Below are 20,762 nucleotides of genomic sequence, written 5' to 3'. Positions count from 1 at the left end.
TCTGTTCGGGCCTTTTAACATTTGGAATGTTTCTTTGAGATCCCCCCCCCCCCCCCATCCTCCTGAGCTCCGGGGAATACAGCCCAAGAGCTGCCAGACGTTCCTGATATGGTAACCCTTTCATTCCTGGAATCATTCTCATAAATCTTCTCTGAACCCTCTCCAAAGTCAGTGTATCCCTTCTAAAATAAGAAGCCCCAAACTGCACACAATACTGTAAAGGTAGTCTCACGAGTGCCTTATAGAGCCTCAATATCGCATCCCTGCTCTTGTGTTCTATACCTCTAGAAATGAATGCCAATATTGCATTCACCTTCTTCACAACCGACTCAACCTGGAGGTTAATCTTTAGGGTATCCTTTGCATTTTGAATTCTCTCCCCATCTAAATAATAGTCTACAAGACCCTTCTTCACCACCAGCTCAACCTTTAGGGCAGGGGTGGGCAACCTATGGCCCACGGGCCACATTTGGCCCGTGAAGGTATTTTCACCGGCCCGTGAGCAAATATTGGGATATTATGCTTATCCGGCCCGCGAGTGATTTTTCCTTATTCTGAGTGTTTCACGCGACCACACTGATGGATATGCATGGCATCTTGTTATACTGGCCCCAGGTTCCTTTTAGTTCCAAACCAAACACTGGTATATACGAATGACTGGGGATACGAATTGACAATAAACTGGACTGGTCTAAGAACACTGAGGCTGTCTCTATTTCCTGAGGAGACTGAGGTCCTTTAACATCTGCCGGACGATGCTGAGGATGTTCTACAAGTCTGTGGTGGCCAGTGCTATCATGTTTGCTGTTGTGTGCTGGGGCAGCAGGCTGAGGGTAGCAGACACCAACAGAATCAATAAACTCATTCGTAAGGCCAGTGATGTTGTGGGGATGGAACTGGACTCTCTGACGGTGGTGTCTGAAAAGAGGATGCTGTCCAAGTCGCATGCCATCTTGGACAATGTCTCCCATCCACTACATAATGGACTGGGTGGGCACAGGAGTACATTCAGCCAGAGACTCATTCCACTGAGATGCAGCACAGAGTGTCATAGGAAGTCATTCCTGCCTGTGGCCATCAAACTTTACAACTCCTCCCTTGGAGGGTCAGACACCCTGAGCCGATAGGCTGGTCCTGGACTTATTTCATAATTTACTGGCATAATTTACATATTACTATCTAACTGTTTATTATTTATGGTGCAACTGTAATGAAAACCAATTTCCCCCATGATCAGTAAAGTATGACTATGATGGGAATTCAGATGGGATTGTTCGAATTTATAAACAGAAACAGCGTCACTGTTTTAACAAGAAATCCACGCTGAATATCCAGATATTTACATGTGATGGCATCATTGTTTGGCGGCACTTATCTGTGTGAGCAATTATTTTCAAAAACGAAGCACAGCAAGGACCATTTGAGAACAAGATTGACTGACGCCCATCTGGATAATGTCTTGCTCTTGGCATCAACAAGTCTGACACCCAATAGTGAGAAGCTTTCAAGCAACACACAGCATCAAGTTTCACACATTGATTTATCGACTGTTTGCATTAAAATTTTCTTTTTTATTATACTTAATTTACCACCATTCAATGCATCATGTTCATACATTTTATGTTTAAAGATTCTTTGTGTCCTTGTAATAGATTCAAAAGATGCCTTGATTGAAATAAATTGCAACTAAACTGAGTTCTTTGATTACTAATTGGCATCCTTGGTTAAGCTCAAATGATTTTCCAGCATGCGTTATTCACTAATTCGAGGCAAGACATAACTAGATGTACCTAAATGGATAATCCCCATATTTCAAGTTTTTTATGGCACTTATCTGGCCCACCATCCGCTCGTTAATACGCGATCCGCCCCACAGAGGCAAAAAGGTTGCTGACCCCTGATTTAGGGTATCCTGCATAAGGACTCCCTTTTGCACCTCTGTATTTTGAATTCTCTCCCCATCTAGATAATAGGCTGCCCATTTATTTCTTCCACCAAAGTGCATGACCATACACTTCCCAACGTTGTATTTCATTTGCCACTTCTTTGTCCATTCCCCTAAACTATCCAGGTCTCTCTGCAGGGTCTCTGTTTCCTCAACTCTACCCACTCCTCCACCTACCTTTGTATCATCAGCAAATCCATTAATCCCATAGCCCAAGTCATCGGCGCACAGTCCTACTGTGACCACCTGCTTCGAGTTTTCTGACAGGATGTACCTGTCGGGCCTCGGGGACGTCGGTGCAGTGAAGTCATAAAGTTACTTGGAGTGTTGAACTCTTTGTTTTGGTCCTGCTGAACAACTGTAGCTTATTTCCATCTCTGTTTGCCTCGGCAGTATGACTTTGAAACCCAAAAGAAGGAAAACGTGGCGTTGAAGGAGGATCTGATGAAGTTGGCCGAGGTGCAGAATCAGCAGCGGAGTTCCCTGGCGGAGATTTCCCAATTGTGCCAGGCCCTCGGCAAGTCTGAGGAACTGAAGGCGTCCAACGCCAACGCTGTGGAGGAGGTACCTTCGAGTGCACCCCGCCGGTCACCGAACACCACCTCCCCTGTATCCTCTCGTAATTTCTGCTCCCTCAAAACCATCTCACTGGCCTGTTGAGTTCCTCCAGCATTTTGTCTCTCTGTCTCTCTGTCTCTCTCTGTAGCATCTGCAGATTTTCTATTGCTTATGAAACATTAGCTCAGTTTGTCGCACGTACGTCGAAACGTGTCGTTTGTGCCAATGGCCAACGCGGCCCGAGAACGTGCCGCGAGCAGCCCGTAGGTGTTGCCGCGCTTGGCCACAACTTGCCGAACCCCGTGCCCCTTGGGAATGCGGGCGAAGAAGCCCACGTGCTCGCAGGGAGAACGTGCGAACTGCTGACAGGCAGCGGCGGGAATCGAACCCCGACCGCCAGGGCTGTAAGTACCTCGCACTGACCGCTACGTGGGCGTGCCGCACTCTTAAAGGGAAACGTGTGTGTGTGTGTCCCAGGGGAAGCCAGGTCTCCGCCTGTCATTAGCTTCCTTCCAGTGGCTGGGGTAATTCGTATGTGTTGATGAGCCAGAGAAAATCTGCAGATGCCAGAAATCCAGGCAGCACACACAAGATGCTGGAGGAACTCAGCAGGCCGGGCAGCATCAATGGCAAGGAATATAGTCGACGTTTCGGGCTGAAACCTGTGCAGTTGTTCTAATCCTGTCATGGAGTAGCATTCACTCTGGTAGAGAGATCACTGAAAACTGATGTTGCTTGATTCAGCTTTTCACTTTTAATTCCCTTTCTTCTTCAAGGCCAGAGGATCTTCTGCCCAGTTATGACCGTCTGGCCAAGGCATGCTTCACTCTGCACCAGGGCATAACTAGCCTTGGCTTCCTGTATCTTCATTGATTTTTAAAGTTCTCTTGTTTCTAAAGCTCTTCATAGGCTGGGACCAGAGTACAATACTGTGCAGAGGTCTTAGGCACATACAGAGTTGCAGGAAACAGTATTGTGGACTGAGAGTGGGAAGAGGGACAGGGAGAGGGGAATCATAGTTGGGAAAAGGGGAAGGGAGAGGAGAGGGAGTGGGAAGCACCAGAGAGAGATTCTGTAAATGATCAATAAACTGATTGTTTGGAATCAAAGGACCTGGCCTGGTGTCTCAGGGCTGGGTGTGTCTGCACCCCCCCCCCCCACCCCGGGCACTTCTTCTCTGCCACCTGTCCCCACACCCCTCCCACCGCGCTCCAGCCTCACCATTCCCCACACCCTTTGCTCCCGTCAGATTTACAAACTCGCTTCCTGTACCTCCTCCCTGATGGCAGAGGGGAAGAAGCTGTTCCTGAATCGTTGAGTGTGTGTCTTCAGGCTCCTGTACCTCCTCCCTGATGGCAGAGGGGAAGAAGCTGTTCCTGAATCGCTGAGTGTGTGTCTTCAGGCTCCTGTACCTCCTCCCTGATGGCAGAGGGGAAGAAGCTGTTCCTGAATCGCTGAGTGTGTGTCTTCAGGCTCCTGTACCTCCTCCCTGATGGTAGCAATGAGAAGAGGGCATGTCCTGGGTGATGGGGGTCCGTAATGATGGATGCTACCTCTTGGAGGCATTGCTCCTAGATGTCCAGGATGCTGGGGAGGCTGGTGCCCGTGATGGGACTGACTGATTTTACAACTTGCTGCAGCTTCTTTTGATCCTGTGCAGTAGTTTTTTTTCCCTCCCCCATACCAGAGGGTGATGCAGCCAGTGAATAGCCCATCGAGTCCATGCTGAGCTGATCTTCTGCCTGGTCTCACCGACCTACACCCCAAGCTTCTCTTAAATGTTGCAGTTGAACCTGTATCTGGCAACTTGTTCCACACTCACCAGCCTCTCTGAAGATTCCTCTTAAATATTTCACCTTTCACCCTAAACCTATGACCTCCAGTTTACTCTCAGTCAAGTTGAGGGCGGGGAGGAATATCTTCCTTCACCATATCAAAATGTTCCTTCAAAACAAGGGGAATTGAGTATAGGAGCAAAGAGGTCCTTCTGCAGCTGTACAGGGCCCTGGTGAGACCACACCTGGAGTACTGTGTACAGTTTTGGTCTCCAAATTTGAGGAAGGACATTCTTGTTATTGAGGGAGTGCAGCGTAGGTTCACGAGGTTAATTCCTGGGATGACGGGACTGTCATATGTTGAAAGATTGGAGCGACTGGGCTTGTATACACTGGAATTTAGAAGGATGAGAGGGGATCTGATTGAAACATATAAGATTATTAAGGGATTGGACATGCTAGAGGCAGAAAACATGTTCCTGATGTTGGGGGAGTCCAGAACCAGAGGCCACAGTTTGAGAATAAGGGGTAGGCCATTTGGAACGGAGTTGAAGAAAAACTTTTTCACCCAGAGAGTTGTGGATCTGTGGAATGCTCTGCCTCAGAAGGCAGTGGAGGCCAATTCTCTGGATGCTTTCAAGAAAGAGTTAGATAGAGCTCTTAAAGATAGCGGAGTGAAGGGATATGAGGAGAAGGCAGGAACGGGGTACTGATTGTGGATGATCAGCCATGATCACAGTGAATGGCGGTGCTGGCTCGAAGGACTGAATGGCCTACTGCACCTATTGCCTATTATCTATACCCCTCGTAACTTTGTATACTTCTCCTCATTCTCCTACGCTCCAGGTAATAAAGTTTGAGCCTATTCAACTTTTCCCAATAGCTCAGGTCCTCGAGTCCCAGAATTATCCTGGCAAATCCTCTCTGCGATTTTTCAAGCCTGCTGAGATCCCCGCGTGCATGTGGGTTTCCTTCGGGTGCTGCGGTTTCCTCCCACAGTCCAAAGGGATACCAGTCGGTGGGTTAATTGGTCGTTGTAAATTGTCCCGTGGTTAGCTGGGGTGCTGGGCGGCGTGGCCACCCAGTTTAATTCCACTTTCCATTCCGATACGTCAATCCGTGGCCTCCGCTGCTGTCGCGATGAGGCCATGCTCAGGCTGGAGGAACAGTACCTGGGTAGCCTCCAACGTGACGGCATGAACATCGATTTCTCAAACTTCCGGTCATGGTCACCATTCCCCATCCCTTTATCCCTCTTTCACCTTATCTCCTTGCCTGCTCATCGCCTCCCTCCCCCCAGCCCTTTTCACCCTTCCATGGCCTTCTGTCCTCTCCTATCAGACTCACCCCTTCTCCAGCCCCGTATTTCTTTCACCAATCGGCCTCCCAGCTCTTTACTTCATATCCCTTCCCTTCAGGTTTCACTTGTCACCTTGTGTTTCTCTCTCCCCTCGCCCCTCCCCACCTTTTAAATCTACTCCTTGTCATTTTTTTTGTCCAGTACTGTTGAAGTGTCTCTGTCTGAAATGTCAACTGTGCTCTTTCCCCCTCCATAGATGCTGCCTGGCCAGCATTTTGTTTGTGGGGCCTGTTCTGTGCTGTATTTCAATAAATAGGAAAGATTTTTTTCCAATAAGTAGGTGAACAGAAATGCACACTTTCAATGAATTATACAGGGGATGCTAGAAAGTTTGTGAACCCTTGAGAATTTTCTCTATTTCTGCATAAGTACAGCCTAAAATGCAGACATCCCACCTCTCCCGGAAGTTCCGGGAGTCTCCCGCATATTGATAGCATCTCCCTGATGCCCGGAAATTATATACAGTATCCCGGAAATGGATTTTTTTTTGGAGAGGGAGCATCCTGATTGGTCTCTCTTCGTGCTAAGTAGACCTATCAGTTTTCTCTGTGGGTGGGCTTTACAGTCGACCTCAAAAAAAATAATGACAGTGTTGCTCGCTGCACTGTTTGCAACAGTGACTTTTCTATTGCCCATGGTGGGTTAAAATGTAAATGACATGTTGAGGTGAGTTTAACAGATGTCATTCGTTCATTAGCATAGCTAGCTTTACTTAAACTAGCTGGCTAGGTGCAAAGGAGCTACTCTATTGATGTCCTACGTGATGAGGCCAAACTCCCTGTAGACTTGCTTAAAGTTGTCATAGAGTAAACATGATAATGTCACATTTTCTGCATGTACCCAGCTTGGTTTACAGATTAGACAAAATCACTAAACAAAGTATTACATACACCCTTGGAGGTTGACCGGGGGAGGGGGGGGTAGGGGGTGATATGAGGTTGCAGAGGGCAGGGTTGCTACCTCCCTGAAATGAGTTTTTGCAGGGTGGGATGTCTGAAAATGTGATCAGATCTTCACACAAGTCCCTAAACTAGATGAAGAGAACCCAATTAAATAAATAACACAAAAAAGTTATACTTGTTCATTTATTTATTGAGAAAAATGATCCAATATTACATGCATTTGTGGGAAAAAGTATGTGAGCCTCTGGGGCAATGCCCCCTACAAAAGCTATTTGAAGTCAGGTGCTCCGATCAATGAGATGAGATTGGAGGTGTGGGTTGCAGAGGTGCCCTGCCCTATAAAAAGACATACAAAGTCAGGTCACTGACAGAGCCTACTCTTCTCAAGAAAGATCTGTTTAAGTGCACCATGCCTCAATCAAAACAACTTTCAGAGGACCTTAGAAGAAGAATTGTAGAGATGCATGAAGCCGGAAAAGGCTACAGGCTTCACAAACTTTCTAGCCCCGCTATAGATCTGTAATCCCAGAAAACTCTGTTCTGCCACACTCCCTAGTGCCCTACTGTATAAATCCCATCCTGATTTGTCTTGCCAGAGTGTGACATCTCACCCTTATCTTGATTCAATTCCAGCTGCCATTTTTCAGGGCTTTCAAAATGGTGTAAGTGGTTGTGTAAGCTACAAAGGAACAGTGAGGTGAAACGAACTGTCTGTGTTGCCCACCCAGACATTGTGGTGGGATTCCACCTGGCCTTCTGGGTGTGCTTGGCACCGAGCAGTGACGTAGAACCATCAGAGTGCGGAATGAACGTTGGTGCCAGACGGGGTGGTTTGAGTATCTCGGAAACAGCTGACCTCCTGGGAATTTCTTGAGTTTACGGATGATGGTGTGAAAATCGAAAACAAATCTCGCGGAGCCTCAGCTCCGTGGGCCAAATTGGGGTGGGGGGGGGGAAGGAAAGGGAGGGAGAGGGAGAGAATGAAAAAAAGAAAAACGCGGAGAGGAGTGACCAGACAGGTTCAGATTCACAAAAAAACACCACGCGTTACAATGGCGGGTGTGCGTAGCAGCATCCCCGAATCCAGAACACATTGAACGTTGAGGTGAATGGGCTTCAGCAGCAGAAGACCACGGCTGTACAGTTAGTGGTCACTGTAAAAGGTGCAGGAGGTACCTAATAAAGTGGTCAATGAGTGTAAAAGGCCATTTGGGCCATCGAGTCTGGTCCACTATTCTATCACGTTCTATCTATTATTGATGATACACACTACTGTATATCAGTCTGTGGGGGTGGGGGGGGCACCATGGTAGCTTAGTGGTTAGTGAGACGCTGTTACAGCTCGAGGTGTCAGAGTCCGGGTCTGACCCGTCCGTGAGAAATGGGTACACCTTCCCTGTGAGTGCATGGGTGCTCTCTCGCACTCCAAAGACGTACCGGTTAGGTGGTCATCTGTAAATTGTCCTGCGATTAGGCTGGTGTTAAATCGGTGGGTTGCTGGGTGGAGCTCTGTCTCTAAGTAAAAATAAATATTTTTATTTATTAAGATACAGCCTAGAATAGGCCCTTCCGGCCCTTTGAGCCACACCGACCACCAACCCCAATTTAACCCTCGCCGAATCGTGGGGCAATTTACAATGACCAATTAACCAACCAACTGGTAGGTCTTTGGACTGTGGGAGGAAACCAGAGCTCCCGGAGGAAACCCATGTGGTCACCGGGGGGGGAGAGAAGGTACGAGCTCCACATGGGCTGCGGCGGGGAATTGAACCCCGGGTCACCACCACCCTGCCGCATTTAAGGTGCAAAGTAAATCGTCGGCTATCCTGTGGTCAGGGTAGAGTTTTCAGCTGGGTTGTTGGGTGGGGCCACACGTTCATGCTGAATCTCTAAATAAAATACTTGCGCTTAACCCTGGGGATGCGTTCCTCTGAGGTGGAGTGCGATGTAAATCAGCACTGCGCAGGGTCACTGTGACATTACATAAATGGACCTGTGTGGCTAACCTGAGATATGATATTGTGCTTGTTCTTTCTTTCCTCTCTTTTCTATGGTACAATATCTGAAATACATCTTACGGAAATGTTTGTTTGATGATGAACTTCAATAAAAAATAAATTACAAAAAAAAATAAAAACAGTGATTTGTAGAGTAACAAACAGAACTAATTTGAGGAAGGACATTCTAGCTATTAAGGGAGTGCAGTGTAGGTTCACGAGGTTAATTCCTGGAATGGTGGGACTGTCATATGTTGAAAGATTGGAGCGACTGGGCTTGTATACTCTGGAATTTAGAAGGATGAGGGGTGATCTGATTGAAACATATAAGATTATTAAGGGATTGGACACGCTAGAGGCAGGAAACATGTTCCCGATGTTGGGGGAGTCCAGAACCAGAGGCCACAGTTTAAGAATAAGGGGTACACAATTTGGAACGGAGTTGAGGAAAAACTTTTTCACACAGAGAGTTGTGGTTCTGTGGAATGCTCTGCCTCAGAAGGCAGTGGAGGCCAAGTCTCTGGATTCTTTCAAGAAAGAGTTAGTTAGAGCTCTTGAAGATAGCGGAGTGAAGGGATATGGGGAGAACGCAGGAACAGGGTACTGATTGTGGATGATCAGCCATGATCACAGTGAATGGTGCTGGCTCAAAGGGCCGAATGGCCTACTCCTGCGCCTATTGTCTAACTAGCCTGTACACCAGTGGAGCAGCAGTGGAGGGAAGCTTTGAGGTGGTGACGTCTCGGAGGAGGGACCATATTGTTGGTGGTCCTCTGAATGCGGCTGCTTCTTCAAGTAGGTGTCGAGAGTTAACTGCCCCCCACCCTTAAAGTTTCCTCTCTTGAAGCAGTTCTCGGCGGCAGGAAATCACGTGGAGGGCACCTCTCCTTGCCTCATTGCTTCCCGCCCAGTCAGGGTGATTTGTCGATGAGCTGGTCCATCATTTGTGTGATCGTGCTGGGGAATTTCTTGCTGGAATTTCTTCTCCTCCGTCCGTGTCCTCCGATTCACCCAGGAGACGTAGCTCTGCCAAATCTCGAAGCTCTTCATTACTCTTTTCCAATATTTTTATTATATATAAGAATACAGAGTACAGGAACAAATATATATATATATATGTCAATACATTAAACTAAATCGCATATAAAGACTCCTTACCCTATATTCATACAAGTCAATTAGTTCGTAACATTGAAAAATAATAATTTTGTTATATAAAAAGTCTAACCCACTACCAAGACTGAAGCTGATTAGTAGAAAAAAGAGATTGTTGGTCATCATCTGTGATTTAACAGCAAGTCAAAGGTTTTGAAAATAATTCAGAAAAGGTCCCCACAATGTTTGAAAGTCTTGATTAGATTCAAAGATTGAACATCGAATCTTCTCTAAATTTAAACATCACATCACATAACCACTGGGCGTGAACAGGAGGGGCCACATTTTTCTACTTAAGCAAAAGCTCCGTTCTGGCCATAAGAGATATAAAAGACAAAATGTGCAAGTCAGATGGCTCCAAAATAATATCCTTTCCTCCAACAATACCAAATAAAGCGGTCAAAGGATTAGGCTTGAAATTTACTTCAAAAACTATTGGAAAGGTCTGAAATACTCCTTTTTCAATATTTTCCAAGACTCGGACGTGTCCAAAACATGTGAATGAGTGAAGCTTCTCCAAGTTCTTCATTAAGGCTCTCGTCATGAGAACGCAGTAACTCTTCAGCGCGGCCATTATTAACATCCTCTTGCCACATCACCTGCAGTTTCACATCCGTGCTAATGCTTTTCCCCAGACACCTTAGACGCACTGTCCTCACTGGGAGTTGTGGGCCGTTTTCTGGACACCGTGACCGGGGGGAGGAATTGGAATAAATTGGCAAGGGAGCAAGAAAATTTACAGACGCGGGGGTGAACTAATAGCGGATAGGCTCTGAGGCAGTCACAGCAAATGTAAAGCGCTCTCGCTGGCTGATTGAAGTTTACCATGATGGTGGGTCCTCTGAAGGTTTCAGTGCCATTTAGAATGAATTTTTTAAAAAATTTCAGTGAAGGATTGAATAACTGCGTTGTGACAAATCAGCGCTGTGCCTTGATAATCAACGTACTTTCACTTTGTTTCCGCCAACAGCTCCAGGAACAAGTGGGGAATCTGCAGCAGTGCCTGAAGGACATGGAGAAGCAAGTGCAGTCAGCCCAGCAGCAGCAGGTTCAGACCATGGTCGAGCTGAAGGTCGCTCGGGCCAGTCAGGAGCAGAGCGAGAAGAGCCTCTGTGAGGCCCAACAGGAGATCCAGCACTGGAAGAGCAAATTCGAGAAGGTCGATGAAATCTTTTCAAAGAATGAGGTAACGATTCGGGAGAACGCTCTTTAAAATGTCCTTCCATGATATCTGCACTACCGGAGAAAGTTTGCAAGGATGTTGCCAGGTCTGGAGAACTTGAGCTGTAGGGAAAGATGGAACAGGTTAGGCCTGTGTTCCTTGGAACGTAGAAGATGGAGAGGAGATTTGATAGAGGTATTATTCATCATTCTGAGTAGCGGTGTATAGATAGGGTAAATGCAAGCTACATCCAGAGGTCAAGGGTTAAGGGTGAAAGGTGAAAAGTTTAAGGGGAACATGAGGGAAAACTTCTAGAAGGCTGTGAGAGTGCGGGACGAGCTGCCCAGTGCAAGCAGTGTGTGCACACAAGCTCGATTTCAACGTTTAAGAGAAGTTTGGATGGTCGGGCTATGGTCCTGGTGCAGGTCGACGGGAGGAGGCAGTTTAAATGGTTCAGCATGGACTAGATGGACCAAAGGGCCTGTTTCTGTGCTGTTCTTTCCTACGACACTCGTGCCCAGAGATGGCAAGAAACCAAGGGTAACCCTGATGGAAGGCAGGTGCGATGTTGTCTTTCATTTTGCGAGGACTAGAATACAGAAGCAAGGATGATTTTACAAGGTTTTACAAGGCGCTAGTCTGACCACAGCTGGAGTTTTTTTGAGCAGTTTTGGGCCTCTTATCTAAGAAAAGATGTGCTGGCATTGGAGAAGGTCCAGAGGTTCATGAAAATAATCCTGGGATTGAAACGCTAAACGGTGAGTATGAGGGGTGTTTGATAGCTCCGTACTCACTGAAGTTTAAAAGAATGGGGAGGGGTGGAATCTCATTGAAACCTATTGAATATCGAAAGGCCGAGACAGGGTGGACGTGGAGATCAGTACCAGAGGGCAGGGCCTCAGAATATGAGGACGTCCCTTTAAGACAGAAAGGAGGAAGCACTTCTTCAGCCAGAGTCTGGCGAATCTGTGGAATTCGTCGCTGCAGACGGCTGTGGGAAGTCAAGTCATCGGGTATATTTTAAGGCGGGTGTTCGTGATTAGTCGGGGCATCAAAGATGACGTGGTGGGGGGGGGAGGCAGGAGAATGGAGTTGAGAGGGATAATAAATCAGCCATGACGAAATGGCGGAGCAGACTCGACAGGCTGAATAGCCTCATTCTGCTTCTTGTGCCTTGCAGTCTAGGTATATAAGATGAACAGAGGCATGGCCAGAGTGGAGAGCCGGAGACTTTTTCCCCAGGGCGGGAATGGCTAAGCGGGGGGGGGGGGCATAACTTTAACGTGATTGGAGGAAAGTCTAGTGGGGAAAAACACTTTTTTACACACAAACACACACACACACACACACACACACACACACACACACACACACGTGTGCAATGCCCTGGTGCCAGGGGTGATGGTAGAAACAGGTACGTTAGGGACATTTAAGAAATTCTCAGATGGGCACATGGACGTTAGAGGGATGTGTGGGAGGGAAGGCTAGACTGACCTTGGACCAGGTCAAGCCAAAGGGCCGTTACGTTCTGTAGAAACCATTCATAGAAAATTTCCAATCAGGGCCTTTATTGTGCCATTATGTTCTGTAGAAACCACTCGTAGAAAATTTCCAATCAGCTTGAAGCTCCTCTTCAGTACTCGAGAGCAGAATCAAACAGAGACTGCCCGGGGACGGGAGGTGGGGTTTTGCACGTTCCCGCTGGCACTGCACAGAGTATCCTTAGCTTCTCTTCCTTGCGTACACTGGCTGACTGACCGTGACTGGGTCTCGGTGCGGCTGAAGAATACGCGTTGCTTTCCATATCACCTGGGCGGCGGGGTGGAGATAGGTCGCTGTGTGGAATGAGCTTCCAGAAGAAGTGGTTGAGGCAGGTTCGATGTTGTCATTTAACGTAAAATTGGATATCGATATGGACAGGAAAGGAATGGAGGGTTATGGGCTGAGTGCAGGTCGGTGGGACTAGGTAAGAGTAAGCACTTGGCACGGACTAGAAGGGCCAAGATGGCCTGTTTCTGTGCTGTAATTGTTATATAGTTATATGGTTAAATTTACATAGCTGCCTGTGGCAAAGACTTCCACAGATATACCACTCTCTGACTCTCTAAAGAAATTGCTCCTCATCTCCTTTCTAAAAGGACGCCCCTGTCATCCGGTCTTCGTCTCTCTCAGCATAGGAAACATACTCTCCATATCCACTGTGTCAAGGCCTTTCACCATTCGATAGGTTTCAGTGAGGTCCCCCCTCATCCTTCTGAATTCCAGTGAGTTCAGGCCCAGAGCCATCAAACGCTCTTCATATGACAAGCCATTCAAACCTGGAATCATTTTCATTAACGTCCTTTGAACCCGCTCCAGTAATAGCTGGATGCTATTACAGCTCAGGGTGGCAGAGATTGTAATTCAAATCCAGCGTTGCCGGTTTAAAAAATGGTTTTGGCAGTACTGTGCGAATTATATATAGGCACACATATATAGCACGGCTGCTGAAGACTTTTGCACGCAGTACTGTGTTTGTCAACGTGGAGCGGAGAGCGAGTTTGTAAATCTGGCGGGAATAAAGCGTGTTGGGAATAACGAGGGTGGAGCAGTGTGGGACAGGTGGCAGGAGTGCCAGGGACGTGGGGGGTGGGGGCTGGGGGCTGGGTGGTGAGGTGGGTGGCACAGGTGCAGACACCAGGCAAGGTCATTTGATTCCAAACAATCGGTTTATTGATCATTACAGAATGTCTCTCTGGTGTTTCCCACTCCCTCCCTTCTCCCTTCCCCTCTTCCCAACCATGATTCCCCTCTCCCTGTCCCCTTCCCACTCTCAGTCCACAATACAGACCCATATTAGAATCAGGTTTATCATCACTCACATGTCATAAAATTTAAAAATTTTTTTGCAGAAGCAGTGCATAAAATTACATCCGCTCTGAGCAAAAGATTTGGGCACCCTAGCATTATACAGTCGTCCCTCCTTATCTGTGGGGGATTGGTTCCGGGACACCCACGGATACCAAAAAACGCGGGTGCTCAAGTCCCTTGCATAAAATGGCGTAGTATTTACATATAACCTACGCACATCCTCCCGTATACTTTAAATCATCTCTCGATTACTTATAACACCTAATACAATGTAAGTGCTATGTAAATAGTTGTTACACTGTACTGTTTAGGGAATAATGACAAGGAAAAAAAGTCTGTACATGTTCAGTACAGACGCAGCCATCGTAGCTCTTCTGGGAACGCTGATGCTGCCTTGGCAGCAGCCGACCCCAATTCTCCCGTCATCTTTAAGTTCTTGAGGCTGTAGCGCTTTACATAGCTGGCCAGCCATCCCTTACTAGCCTTAACCTCCTTCCTCTCGCTCACAACGCAAGTAGCGAACAAATGAGACACGAGGCGACCAATGCTCAAACGACGAGTGCTGGAGGGAGAACTTCAGGGTTTTTCCGATCCGCGGTTGGTTGAATCCACGCATGCGGAACCCGCGGATAAGGAAGGCTGACTGTATATGTGCCCAAGACTTTTTGCACAGCCCTGTCCCTTCTTACCCTGTGCGCGTGGGTTTCCTCAGCGTGCTCTGGTTTCCTCCCACAGACCAAAGACGTACCGGTTAGTAGGTTAATTGGTCATTGTAAATCATCCTGTGATTAGGCTAGGGTTAAATTGGTGGGTTGCTTGGAAGTGCAGTTCGTTGGGCTGGAAGATCCACGCTGCATTTCTAAATAAAAATAGAATTTTTGTTGCTTTGGGTTCAGGTTGGTGACGACCGAAATCAAAACGGCACGAAATCTCATTTAAAAAAAAAAGTTTACAATATTAAATTAATTTTCATTGGTCTGTGGTGTAGGACATGTGATCTGTGTCTCTAAAAAAATCCTACTGATTGGTTGAAATGACCATATGATGTGGTCTGCAGGATTCAAGGTAGTTTAATGTCATTTCCTGTACCCAAGTGTAAAAGAGAACGAAACAATTGTTACTGCTGAACTGATGCAGTAACCCCCCCTAAAAAAAAGCTCAGTAACATAAAGAACACAATAACAAAACACAATAAATAGAAATACATAATTACATACACAGAGGTGTACAAAATCATGAGGGATGTAGATAAGGTAAATGCAAGCAGCCTCTATCCACAGGGGTTGGGTGGGACAACAACGTGAGATCCAAAATGAGGTTTATTGTCATAAAATTTGTTAACTTAGCAGCAGCAGTACAACGCAATACGTGAATATATAGACGGAAAGAGAAGTAAGTGAATCAATTATAGTAAGTATATATACAGTGTCTATAAAAAGTTTCCCCCTCCCCCCGAAAGTTTTCATGTTTTATTGTTTTACAACATTGAATCACAGTGGATTTAATTTGTCTTTTATTTGACACTGATCAACAGAAAAGACTTTCACGTCAAAGTGAAAACAAATTTCTACGAAGTGATCTAATTTTTTTTTAGATTATGAGAACACTCAGTCCTCTTTTATTGTCATTTAGAAATGCATACATGCATTAAGAAATGATACAATGTTTCTCCGGAGTGATATCACAGAAAACAAGACATACCAAAGACTAATTATAACATATAGTTACAGCAGTACAAAGCAATACCATAATTTGATAAAGAACAGACCATAGGCACAGTAAAAACAAAAGTCTCAAAGTCCCCGAGTCGATCGACTCCCAAGTCCCCAATAGCAGGCGGCAAAAGGGAGAAACTCCCTGCCATAAACCTCCAGGCACTGTCAACTTGCCGAAACCTGGGAAGCAGCCGACCCGGAGTCCATCCGTCCGAAAACTCCGAGCTTCCAAACAACCTCTCCGATACAGCTTCCTGAGTGCCATCCTCTGCCGAGCGCCTTCCTCTGCCGAGCGCCTTCGACCTCGCCCCGGCCGCTGAAACACACAAAGCCGAGGATTTCGAGGTCTTCAGCTCCGGAGATTCCGGTTACCACACAGTAGCAGCGGCAGCGAAGCGGGCACTTCAGAAGTTTTCCAGATGTTCCGCTGTGCTCTCATGTCTGTCTCCATCGAATCAGAATTGTGCGCGGTCCCCTACTTGACAAATAACAGATATTCATCACCGAAGTGGCTGCACGCCACTTATTAATTATTAAACAAAATTGATTGCATAATTTTATAATTGCATAGCCTATGGAATTGGGGGAATCAAGCAGTGAGATCATGGAAACTGTACAGATTGAAAAGGAGGAGGTGCTTGCTGTCTTGAGGAAAATTAAAATGGATAAATCCCCGGGACCTGACAGGGTGTTCCCTCGGACCTTGAAGGAGACTAGTGTTGAAATTGCGGGGGCCCTGACAGAAATATTTAAAATGTCGCTGTCTACGGGTGAGGTGCCGGAGGATTGGAGAGTGGCTCATGTTGTTCTGTTGTTTAAAAAAGGATCGAAAAGTAATCTGGGAAATTATAGGCCGGTGAGTTTAACGTCGGTAGTAGGTAAGTTATTGGAGGGAGTACTAAGAGACAGAATCTACAAGCTTTTGGATAGACAGGGACTTATTAGGGAGAGTCAACATGGCTTTGTGCGTGGTAGGTCATGTTTGACCAATCTATTGGAGTTTTTCGAGGAGGTTACCAGGAAAGTGGATGAAGGGAAGGCAGTGGATATTGTCTACATGGATTTCAGTAAGGCCTTTGACAAGGTCCCGCATGGGAGGTTAGTTAGGAAAATTCAGTCGCTAGGTATACATGGAGAGGTGGTAAATTGGATTAGACATTGGCTCAATGGAAGAAGCCAAAGAGTGGTTGTAGAGAATTGCTTCTCTGAGTGGAGGCCTGTGACTAGTGGTGTGCCACAGGGATCAGTGCTGGGTCCATTGTTACTTGTCATCTATATCAATGATCTGGATGATAATGTGGTAAATTGGATCAGCAAATTTGCTGATGATACAAGGGTGTAGTAGACAGTGAGGAAGGTTTTCAGAGCCTGCAGAGGGACTTGGACCAGCTGGGAAAATGGGCTGAAAAATGGCAGATGGAGTTTAATACAGACAAGTGTGAGGTGTTGCACGTTGGAAGGACAAACCAACGTAGAACATACAGGGTTAATGGTAAGGCACTGAGGAGTGCAGTGGAACAGAGGGATCTGGGAATACAGATACAAAATTCCCTAAAAGTGGCATCACAAGTAGATAGGGTTGTAAAGAGAGCTTTTGGTACATTGGCCTTTATTAATCAAAGTATTGAGTATAAGAGCTGGAATGTTATGATGAGGTTGTATAAGACATTGGTGAGGCCGAATCTGGAGTATTGTGTTCAGTTTTGGTCACCAAATTACAGGAAGGATATTAGTAAGGTTGAAAGAGTGCAGAGAAAGTTTACAAGGATGTTGCCAGGACTTGAGAAACTCAGTTACAGAGAAAAGGTTGAATCGGTTAGGACTTTATTCCCTGGAGCGTAGAAGAATGAGGGGAGATTTGATAGAGGTATATAAAATTATGATGGGTATTGATAGAGTGAATGCAAGCAGGCTTTTTCCACTGAGGCAAGGGGAGAAAAAAAACCAGAGGACATGGGTTAAGGGTGAGGGGGGAAAATTTAAAGGGAACATTAGGGGGGGCTTCTTCACACAGAGTGGTGGGAGTATGGAATGAGCTGCCAGATGAGGTGGTAAATGTGGGTTCTTTTTTAACATTTAAGAATAAATTGGATAGATACATGGATGGGAGGTGTATGGAGGGATATGGTCCGTGTGCAGGTCAGTGGGACTAGGCAGAAAATGGTTTGGCACAGCCAAGAAGGGCCAAAAGGCCTGTTTCTGTGCTATAGTTTCTATGGTTTCTAATTACTCACCCCCTTCAAGTCAGTATTTAGTAGATGCACCTTTGGCAGCAATTACAGCCGTGAGTCTGTGTGGATAGGTCTCTATCAGCTTTGCACATCTGAACACTGCAATTTTTCCCCATTCTTCTTTACAAAACTGCTCAAGATGTCAGATTGCATGGGGATGGTAAGTAAACAGCCCTTTTCAAGTCCAGCCATAGATTCTCAATTAGATTGAGGCCTGGACTCTGACTTAGGCACTCCAGGACATTAACTTTGTTGTTTTTAAACTTTGCTACGTAGCTTTGTCTTTATGCTTGGGGTCATTGTCTTGCTGGAAAACAAATCTTCTCCCAAGTCGCAGTTCTCTTGCAGATTGCATCAGGTTTTCCTCCAGGATTTCCCTGTACTTTGCTGCATTCATTTCAGCCTCTACCTTCACAAGCCTTCCAGGACCTGCTGCAGTGAAGCATCCCCATAGCATGAACGTTAACCATGCTTCACAGTAGGGGCGGTGTGTTTTTGATGATGTACAGTGTTTGGCTTATGCCAATCAGTGTTTAATCTGATGGCCATAAAGCTCAATTTTGGTTTCATCAGATCATAGAACCTTCTTCCAGCTGAATTCAGAGTCTCCCACGTGCCTTCTGGCAAACTCTAGCCAAGATTTCAAGTGAGTTTTTTTCAACAGTGACTTTCTCTGCTATAAAGTTACAGCTGGGTGAAGCACCTGGGCAACAGTGTTGTATGCTCAGTCTCTCCCATCTCAGCCACTGAAGCTTGTAACTCCTCCAGAGTTGTCATAGGTCTCTTGGTGGCCTCCCTCACTAGTCCGCTTCTTGTACGGTCACTCAGGTTTTTTTAGGATAGCGTGTTCTAGACAAATTTACAGCTTTGCATTCTTTCCATATTTTGATTATTGACTTAACTGTAAGGGACATTCAGTGACTTGGAAATTTTCTTGTATCCGTCTCCTGACTTGTGCTTTTCAATAACTTTTTCGCGGAGTTCCTTGGAATGTTTTTCTGTCTTCATGGTGTAGTTTTTGCCAGGATACCGACTCACCAGCAGTTGGACCTTCCAGATACAGGTGTAACAATTGAAACACTTTGACTGCACACAGGTGATCTCCAGTCAACAAATTATGTGACTTCTTAAACCATTTGGCTGCACCAGTGATGATTCGGTGTGTCATATTAAAGGGGGTGAATAACAATTAATTTGTGCTTTATATTTGTAATAAATTTAGATCACCTTGTAGAGATCTGTTTTCACTTGAACACGAAAGAGGCTTTTTCTGTCGATCAGTGTCAAAAAAAAGGCAAATTAAATCCACTGTGATTCAATGTTGTAAAACAATAAAACATGAAAACATCTGGGGGGGGTGAATACTTTTTATAGACACTGTGTGGATATTAAATAGTTAGAAGTAAAAATAGTGCAAAACAGAAATAATATGTTTAATAAGAGTAATGGTTTAAGGGTGAAAGGTGAAATATTTAAGGGGAACATGAGGGGAAACTTCTTCACTTGGAGGGCTGGTGAGCGTGTGGAACAAGCTGCCAGTAAATGTGGTGCCTGTGAGCTGGATTTCAACGTTTCAGAGCATTTTCGATAGGCACATGGATGGTAGGGTTATGGTCCCATTGCAGGTCGATGGGAGTAGGCACTTCAAATGTCTCGTCATGGACTAGATGGGCTGAAGGGCCTGTTTCTGTGCTGTACTTTTTTTTTAATGACTCTAGGATCGTTCACATACTGTACATTGATTGTGTGTCCATAAAGTGACGCTGGGCACTGGAGTGTCTGTACATAGGGTGATGCTGACAGGAGATGATAAGGTAGTAGCGTTTGGGGGTGTGGAGGGGTGGATCAGCCTTGCTGCTTGGGGACAGTCACTGTTTTTGTAACCAGCTTACTCCCTGATCAAGTGGACGTTTTGATTCTATATGGAACTTTATCCAAGCTCCAGGTGAGTGAAGCAATGCACAGTATAAGCTTATGCATGATGGTTTGATTTCCCAGAACATTATTCCATTGCATCCAGTAACCCAGTTGAATTGAAATTGATTTCCTATACCAAATGAGGCTTCTGGAAGAAGTGACCATCTGACGCCCTTGCGGTCACTGTGGGTGGGTTCCTACGCGAATAGATTTCGGTTGACGTCAATCGGCGCCTTTCCGCCAGGAGATGTACAACTCCAAATTTCCCTGCCGCTGGCCTGGGGTTCTGTTTTCTCCAACTTGCATGAGCGTGGCTATTTGTGGCCCATCGTGACAGCTCCTTTTAGAGGGTAGTCCAGTTGATTCTACGGGTCTCCGTCAGTCTGGGCCAACCACAGATGTTGTGTCCCAGCTGTCCAGATATGGACAGTACGATACGGAGAGTGAGCTGTTGCCCATGTAGCAGGCTCCCCCTCTCCACGCAGCTGATGAACCCAAAGGGATGGCAGAGACCGATACAGTTTGGCACCAGGAGTTGCCAGTCAGCATTGAACTCGACGTAGGGACTCCAGCTCCGGATTTTTCCCCTCAGGGTTTACTCCCGAAGCCTTCCCCGCGAGTGTACGAGGCAGCGGAGGTTTGAGATCAGAGTTTTCCTTCTCCGAGATGAGCTGCCAACGACTATCTGCCCAAAGCGACTGTCAGTAGGAACAGTTCCGCCAGGCTTAGTAGCTTAGCCACACGTGAAGGACAGGAGCTGGACTTGGTTTGTCAGGGGCGATTTGAGCCGTACACCATTGGGAACACTTAATGGGTAGTGGGAGCTTGTCCCCATTTCCACCCCCGGCTGTAACAGCCTTAAGGAACCAATTGATTCTGCTCACCTCCAGTAACTTCTCTGGAATAGGACGAAAAGCATTATCAAGGATGCATCTCACCCTAACCATGGACATTTTACTCTCCTCCCATCCGGTAGACGCTACAGGAGCCTCCGCTCCCGCACCAGCAGGCACAGGAAGAGCTTCTTCACTGAGGCTGTGACCCTGCTGAACCTCACATCACAGCACTAAGCAGTATTGCACCCATATTGTACTGTCTCAGTACTTTTATATTTGTGTGCTGTAGCACTTCTTATTCGCAGTTCTTTGGCTTTGTATCTGTACTTGGCACAAGGACAATAAAGTTGAATCTAACC

General features: G+C 46.2%; 1 protein-coding gene across 1 annotated transcript in view; it reads left to right on the top strand.

Annotated features, from left to right (window-relative positions):
• Window positions 1-20,762, top strand: part of LOC140191853 (uncharacterized) — a 109,452-nt gene that overhangs the window by 48,955 nt on the left and 39,735 nt on the right. The window contains exons 8-9 of the mRNA XM_072249645.1: window positions 2,339-2,509; window positions 10,663-10,878. Of these exons, the coding sequence (XP_072105746.1) occupies window positions 2,339-2,509; window positions 10,663-10,878 (387 nt within the window). The remainder of the gene's footprint in view (window positions 1-2,338; window positions 2,510-10,662; window positions 10,879-20,762) is intronic.

Source organism: Mobula birostris, chromosome X (genome assembly GCF_030028105.1).
Source record: "Mobula birostris isolate sMobBir1 chromosome X, sMobBir1.hap1, whole genome shotgun sequence".
NCBI lineage: Eukaryota > Metazoa > Chordata > Chondrichthyes > Myliobatiformes > Myliobatidae > Mobula > Mobula birostris.
Note: the sequence above shows the minus strand (reverse complement) of the source record. Positions and strands in the feature narration are given on the sequence as shown.